Genomic DNA, 8,418 nt, shown 5'->3' on the forward strand with positions numbered 1-8,418 from the left:
AGGTTCGTTTGAGAACGAACGCGGGGTTCGTTTGAAGTGAGCAAGAGACTTGCCTGAGGATGAACGCGGGGTTCGTTTGAAGTGAGCAAGAGACTTGCCTGAGGATGAACGCGGGGTTCGACATGAGAACGAACGCGGGGTTCGACTTGAGAACGAACGCGAGGTTCGACTTGAGAACGAACGCAGGGTTCGTTTGAAGCTTTCAAGCCTCGCCAAAAAATTAAGGTAACCACCTCCTTAATTTCCGCACGTTTTCACGTGCACGAACCCCTTGAGGTTTTAATCTGAAACCGTCGCCGACATTGCTCCCACACCCAAAGGTCGAAACCTTAGGGTTTCCTAACGCTGCCATCGCCGTCGGAGTCGAGAGCGAGGCCGCCAGCGATACTTCATCGGCAAGGAGCACGGGGACCGACGATCAAACAAAAATAGTTCTAAAAAATTCCTCAATTTTATTTCAAAACCAGATCCAGAATCGGAAAAACAAAGGATGACTTATTGATCCAAATCCTAAAAAATTCGAAGAAAAATCCAAAAAAATGTAAAACTTTACTGTTCACAGAACTTTACTGTTCATCCGTGAACAGTTCTGAGAAAAACTAGAGATTTAAGATCAAAAAACCTAATTTTAAAACTTAAACCCCTAAGAATTAATCACGGGTGGCTCTGATACCACTTGTTAGATCTGAATATCTGAGATCTAATCCATAAGACCATGATTAATTCAAAGAGAATAAATAACAACAATGAGAGCGGAAGCTTATACTTGAATCCATTGTTTGGATTTGCATGGATCTGAATTAGGGTTTGATCTTCTAATCTTGAGGGTCTCTCCTTTAGAATCTCTTTAGATGGGGATTAAGAGAATAGAGAATGTAACCCTAGATTAGGGACCATAACCCCTTATTTATAGTTGTTATACTTTTATAATTTGGCCCCTCATTAAATTATAATTACAACCTGGTATCCGTACATTTAGCCCATGACATATTTAAATACACATTGACCCAATTACCTGATTGATCACTTTATGCGTGTTAATTGAAAGATAGCAACATATACTGATATAACATATGTGCCCACAAATAGATTTAATTAGATTTAAATCCAACAACTTCTCTTTAATAACAACAACATAATTTAACAACATACGAAGATATTGAAAATAATAGTTTTTCTTAGTATGAAAAGTAGATATTTTAATCTTCAATCTAGAACCTTCTTAATTTCAATATTTCACCTAGAAACACACTAGACCATGCCTTGGTTGTCCAAAAGTTCAATTTTGGAATGAAAAATCATTTTCCCATTCTCTTTGGACAGTTCACATTGGTTCTTTCTTTATTTTACTTATTATTATTATTATATATTTTTTTCTGGCATGGCCGCCTTCTCCGTGCAAACCGGAGTTTCAAGAAAAGCCGGCTCATCACCCGACTATTCTTTATATATTAAAGTAGAGGGGCGGTTGATATTGATAATGAGAATAGCCATTAAGTGTACAACATAAGATGTTGGTAAAATTGTATCAATGTCTTAAAAGCAAAATCTTAATGTGCTACAACTCATTTGATTTTTTTTCATGTGATTTAGCCCTTAAAATATGACACTATGTTCCGCAACCCATCTTTAACAATTATTACATGTCAACTAAGCATAGAGAAAGAATAAAAAGTAAAAAACCTCAAAATGTTCTTATCTCCTCTATTTTTTTATGTTAAGTCTAAAAGCAAGTTGAATTAGACTTAACATGAAAGTTTATTTCATGTTAAGTCTAATTCAGTTCATGTTAAGTCTAATTTAATTCTTTTTAAGTCTAATTTAAATCATGTAATGTTTAATTCAACTTGTTTCAAGTCTAATTTAATTTATGTTAAGTCTAATTCAACTTGTTTTAAGTCTAATTTCATGTTGAGTCCAATTTAATTCATATTAAGTCTAATTTAATTCATTTTAAGTTTAATTTAAATCATGTTATGTCTAATTCAACTTGTTTTAAGTCTAATTTAATTGGACTTAACATAAAATTAGACTTAAAAAGTTTAATTAGACTTAATATGAATTAAAGTAGACTTAACATGAACTAAATTGGACTTAACATAAATCAAATTTGACTTGATATGAAAATAGACTTAAATGATTTAAATTAGACTTAAAATGATTTAAACTGGACTTAACACGAACTAAACTGGACTTAATACGAATCAAACTGGACTTAACATGAAACTAGACTTAACATGAACCAAAACTGGACTTAACATGAAATTAGACTTAACATAAACTAAACTGGACTTAACATGGTAAACTGGACTTAACATGAAACTAGACTTAACATGAATCAAAAGTAGACTTAACATGAAATTAGACTTAACATGAATCAAAAGTAGACTTAACATGAAATTAGACTTAACATGAACCAAACTGGACTTAACATGTTTGGTTCATGTTATCAAGTCTAGTTTTGGTTCATGCTAAGTCTAATTTCATGTTAAGTCGAGTTTTGGTTTATGTTAAGTCTAGTTTCATGTGAAGTCTAGTTTGATCCGTATTAACTCCAGTTTGGTTCGTGTTAAGTCCAGTTTAAATCATTTTAAGTCTAATTTAAATCGTTTTAAGTCTAATTTCATATTAAGTCCAATAATTCATGTTAAGTCCAATTTAGTTCATGTTAAGTCCAATTTAATTCATGTTAAGTTTAATTTAATTCTTTTTAAGTCTAATTTATATCATGTTATGTCTAATTCAACTTATTTTAAGTCTAAAGAAACTCTTGGCTGTTGAATTAGAGTTTTTACTTTTGGGGTTGAACCACATGAGAAAAAAAATGGAGGGGCTGAAGCACATAAAGCTTTTGTTTTTGGGGACTTAACATAATTTTTCCTAAGATATTATATCCATCATCGTGCTTCATTATAATCGATTTGTTTTTAACAAGAGGGGAAAAAACATCGAACCCGGTCTCCCAATAATAAAGGGCACATGATGTCGCATTGAATTTTGGAGTACTTTTGTCTCTTGGCTGTTGCATGGTATATACTTTCAAATATTTATATACGTGTATTCTTCACGTCTGTGAAATTTGACATATTTTATACCCACATATGTCTATTTTCCAAAGTTTGTTAATGTCTCTGAATTTTGCAATATCACTTACACAAAAAATAATACTTGATGAATAAAAAAAATTAAAATAATAAAAATACTTGAGTAAATGACAACTTTTCATGGATAGTTATCACTTGTGTAACATTTATCTATATATACTAAAACTAATGGGTCGGTTCCAAAGCGCAGTAGCACCCAATAGTTTAGTATTAAAAATATAGTTTTACTTATTAGTCCAAATTTTAACATATTTTAACTTTTTAACCCGAAAAGAACTATGCTGTATCAACTTCCAAGAAACTATAGGAATAGCGGCTGCCAACTAGCATAATATAATAATATATATTAAAGGTTTTTTCTTAAAGATCCTACATTTTACCTAATTTATTTTTAAACTCCAAATTCTCACATAAAGAGCTTTATTCCTTCAGAAATTAAAGATTTACTTCTCGTATTTAAACCTATCTGCTACTAAGATCACTCTTAGTTGTAGGCGTCAAAAAATGCTTACAGACATTCAAACACCACTCAAGACGATATAGAAGAATAATATACACGTCATCAAGCAACATATGGCGGCGCGGCAGGACATGGTGCCGCGGCTATGGCGCGGCAGACCAAGGTGCCGCGGCTAAGGCGCGACAGACCAAGGTACCGCGGCTAAGGCGCGGCAGCCTATGGTGTCGCGGCTTAACCGCTGCAACCTATGGTGCCGCGGCAGTTAAAGCAGGATGCTACAGCAGTTATAATACAGTTATCTGATGATTATTTAAAGTCCACGTGGCGGAGTATCAGAAATAGAACGTGTGCTGATGTGGAAAAGCAGTTAAACCACGAAAAAGGTGGTTAAAGGTCGTGGGAGAACTGTTTCAAACACGTATGAACGTGGGTGTAACTGCCCCTTTAGCCGCGGCAGTGTCGACTGCCGCGCTCTTTGGCCGCGACAGTGTCGACTGTCGCGCCCTTTAGCCGCGACAGCATCAGCTGCCGCGCCTAAAGAGACAGTTATTGACCGGCTATTTCTTCAGTTATCGTCTAAGGAGGCTATAAATACCCCCCCTATGGTCATCATGGACAGGGGCTGAGCATTTCCAAAGCAGATTAGAGCAGAGAGCCTTGAGTTTTGGTGAATTAGAGCAAGAGAGAGAGTCTTTAGCCTGCATATATATCTTAAAGATACGATAGGTTTGCATGACAAATGATGGCGCTGAAGAAATATACAGAAAGAAAGGACATTTTGCTCCTTATTACAGAACCTTGGATCTCACTTTTATCAGGCCCTACGCTGCTTCCACTATATCATATGGTGTAGGAGGTTAAAAAATCACATCAGCTTTCCAAAATAAAGGTAAAATGTTCCACGAGTAGATTTCAGATGACCACTTCATGTGGTAAACAAGCATCAGTATGAAATAGACAACTAAAAAACATAACCAACTTACTAGACTAAATCCTCTAAAACCCACAACGCCAGACCAAAAGAAGGAACTGTCTGATATCCTGAAGATGACCAAAATAATACATCTATCGAAAGAGGCATTGATAAACAATGACCATCTTGATATGGAAAAAAAGTCAGTATCAAATAGACAAAACTTTAAAAACTAACCAATTTACTAGTTTGGATCCTATAAAACCCATAAAATGCCAGACCAACAGAACTCTTTATTATACTGAAGAAGACCAAAATAATAAATATATCGGAAAAGACATCGATATATAGTAAAAGTTCCATAGATGTTAAAAGGTACAACACAAATACTAAAAGAATGACAAATAGTTAAAGCATGAAGAACACGAGACAGTTGATGGGGACAAAAAAAAAAGATTCAGCTATCTACCTGATATCCATTAGTGAATATGCTTGCATATGGTCATGGTTGAGAAGAATTAGAGGCAGAAGATCAACACGTAGCGGCTCCAGTCCTAATTGCTCCAAAATTGAAAGAAATCTCTGTCTTACACTATCAGAACAGAAAGGCTTACACTTGACAACAAGCCGGGAGTTAGGAACAGCACATAATATCCTTGCCCAAACTTTTAATACTTTTGGCGTTATCTGCCAGAAAAAAAAAGATGAACAACGCAAAGCTGTAATTCAGTTTAGCTAAACATTTTTAAAAGAGACATTCAATAATAACACTACCTTTGCCAAATTATTGAAGCTCCCAAAAGTAATAAAACCATTAGAAAGAGCTGGTGTGGGACAAACAGGACCAGCATCCGGCGAAGGCGTATAACAGAGAAAACATTTAGGCAAACGAACCAACTCCTCAACATGCCTGCAGCCACAATTAGTCAGAATATCTCTATCTATACAATTTAAAATCAAATCTCAAAAGTTCAACTCACTTCTGCTTTGTGTCAAGGGGATCAGCCAGTGCATCTGTGATTCTATAATCAATTGTTGGCAGACCGGTTGTATTTGGGTAACCAATCCATGTTGCCTAAGAAAGCATAGTGGGAGAAAAAGTAACTATGAGAGGCAAAATTCATAAAGAAAATTATCATTGTTAAAAGTAGTTATTGGAAATAATTACATGCGGATCTTCAGTCTTAGTTCATTTTAACATGAGGAAATAAGCTAAGAAGCACAAGTTGGCATGCAGACATGGAAGCAACATGATAGACATGAAGATAAAAATGATAAAAGGTACAAAAGGAATGGCAAGTACGCAACAAAAAGTGTCATCTCCAATATATGACTGACATTAATATAGCTTCACAGTAGAAATATCCATGAAAATAAAAGGATGCTCTTTAATAGAAGAACAACCTATATCCTGTTGTATCTCAGCAAAATTTGGCAGTTTACTGCCACTTTCTAGTTGAGTTTACTCGCAGACAGTGTTTAGGCCACAAGACTGGAGGTTTCAAGGGGTATGAGTGTAAATAAGAACTGTGGAGGTGAAGGTCATTAAGGAGCATGTTTTACATGGATGTATGTAAAAAACAAAGCGACTCAAGCAATTCCAGGAAACATGATAAATGACAAGGATGCTAAATTTATAAATTTTAAAAATATCAAGAGGAACAAAAACGCAGAGAAGGTGATACAGATGTGAATTTAAATAAGGGCAGTACCTGGATGGGAGCAGGCCTGCAGGCCATCATCCCTAGCTTGTTATTTGCAGTGTGACCAGTAAGCTCCACCAGTATGTCAACTTTATCCTCCCTAACCATGCTAGCAACCTTCTTCTCATCAATCCCATATATATCCCTCCATAGCCCTCCTTTTTTCAGCACCCTGTCCTTGAATTTATGGGTTTTGGCATCTGCCTACAATATCACAGTAAAACACAAGGACACTAACTATGTTTAAGCGTAAAGGACAGAGACTTTATAATTTACTGAAAATGATTGAAAGAAAAAAAAAAGTAGAAGTAGAAAAATTGATTGGTTTACATATCATACAGCCCCCATAAACTTGACTTAAAGACGTGTTGTAAATTACTTGAAAAAAGACTTCAAGATACTTGAAAAAAGACTTCAAGTTAACTAAGTGGTGACACTTGTGCATGAGAGAAATAACCATACCTTTACAACACCAGAGTACACAATCACCTTGTAATTTGTGTAATCATGGAAAAAGAGAGGTGCTTCAATGAAATATGATACAGAGTGAGTAATATAATCAGGTGACACATATCCAATTACTAATGGGCGTTCCATATCTTTAGGATTATCCCAACTGGTATATTGAGGGTATAGCTTCATAAATCGCATTCCCCATTCCCTGAGGAACAATTAAACATCAGTCAGTCAAACTACTATGAATTTGTACCACTAACTGAAGTAGTTTTATGTGCTCATTCCCTGTTGAAATTAAAAGTACAGAACTGAACTTGTAAACAACTAAATACTGAAGTTGCAGAATTACCAATAAAAATGATTAACAGGTGTGGTATACAAAACTCATAATCATTTTCATGATTAACAGGCATGCTATAAAAATGAAGTAGTTTTATATGTTCACTCCGTGTTGAAGTCAAAATGACAGCACTGAACTTGTAAACAACTAAACAAGTAATAATGAAGTTGCAGAATTATCAAAATAAATTATTAACAGGCTGCTATATAACACTCGTGTCTATTGCATGCAGATTTCATTCGGATGGTACTTCAATAAGAAAATTTTAGCAAGAAATCAGATATTCCATCTAAAAAGACATGGTTCTACATTTGTTTCCAACAAAGATAATTTGATCAAAAGTACCATATATGCATCTTTCAATACAGGAACTTCGTGGAACATAAAAAAATTCACAATACAGCTACACAAAAAGAGACAAAAAAACAGAGAGGATATCCATAACATTGACACTCCGATCTTAATGAACCAAGGAAATTTGCAATGGCAAAAAAAAGTTCTCATTTGCAAAGCATCTATAAAACAGGTTTTCCATCCTTTTAAATATGACACGGCAGAGCAACAATGAATCATAATGCATTAACTACAATATAAATTTTATCAGGCTCTCATCAGATTTCTTTTGGACCAACGAATTTGAAGAACAGTTCGACAAATATTTCTAATTCCCAAGGCATTCAATAACATTCATTAACTTGACAAAGCAATCGTGTGGCATAAACCTGTCACAATAGATGGGCAGCAAAACAATAGAAGCGCTCAATGAGATCGAAAAGTATCACCTCTTCTATAGTCAAAATCAAACAGAGTTGATTCATCTAAAATGAAGCTTAAAAAGTTCAAACATAAAAGCTAACTCCTAGATTGAATCTTACCAGGTTTGGAATAAAAACCAACTATTATCGAAAATTGACTTCTAAATACACTGATAATCTCATATTATAGAAATATCCATAAACAGGTACCGAACAGAATGGGAATCCTGTGAAAGCATATATACTTTGTAAAGAGTTAGAAATACCTGTGAGCCTCAAAAAGCTTATCATCAGAGCCCTCATTTATATAGTTCATTGCAAGCAGCCGGTTCTGCAAGAAGTTAATTGCTTGAGAAAATTTCATAGAAAGCACCAGAAGAATCAAACAGCATAGGTAATTTCTACTTAGCATTCAGTACATGATTCATGACTTAGATATTGAATGTCTAAACATCCAAGAATCTACCAGAACATCTAGACTGGAAGACGATATATTGTAATGATGTAAAACTCAATACATGTTACGGCAGGAAAATTTCAGTAGAATTACAACCAACAGCAACCTCAACTAATGAATAGAATGTTATGGAAAAAATAGGTCACGCTATACAAATAAATTCTGAATGCTTTATTGACACTGATAGATAGTACTATTTTTTTTCCTTAGCTTCCAATATACATAAAGAG

General features: G+C 34.6%; 1 protein-coding gene across 1 annotated transcript; it reads right to left on the minus strand.

Moving 5' to 3' along the window:
• On the minus strand, nt 4,898-8,158 carry LOC109850860 (probable UDP-N-acetylglucosamine--peptide N-acetylglucosaminyltransferase SPINDLY). Its single transcript, XM_020420938.1, has 6 exons — nt 7,998-8,158; nt 6,643-6,841; nt 6,190-6,384; nt 5,458-5,552; nt 5,252-5,387; nt 4,898-5,164 (listed from the first exon to the last, which is right to left on the minus strand). Exons 1-6 carry the CDS (start codon nt 8,141-8,143, stop codon nt 4,943-4,945), a joined length of 993 nt encoding a protein of 330 aa, XP_020276527.1. The 5' UTR covers nt 8,144-8,158; the 3' UTR covers nt 4,898-4,942.

Source organism: Asparagus officinalis, chromosome 7 (genome assembly GCF_001876935.1).
Source record: "Asparagus officinalis chromosome 7, Aspof.V1, whole genome shotgun sequence".
Lineage (NCBI taxonomy): Eukaryota > Viridiplantae > Streptophyta > Magnoliopsida > Asparagales > Asparagaceae > Asparagus > Asparagus officinalis.

Excerpts from the sequence above, each read along its gene's own strand:
- LOC109850860 (XM_020420938.1), bottom strand. The coding sequence starts at position 8,143 with ATGCTAAGTAGAAATTACCTATGCTGTTTGATTCTTCTGGTGCTTTCT. Across the intron at positions 6,385-6,642 it reads TGTACTCTGGTGTTGTAAAG|GCAGATGCCAAAACCCATAA; the intron begins GTATGGTTATTT and ends GTGATATTGTAG. Across the intron at positions 5,165-5,251 it reads GCTTCAATAATTTGGCAAAG|ATAACGCCAAAAGTATTAAA; the intron begins GTAGTGTTATTA and ends TTTTTCTGGCAG.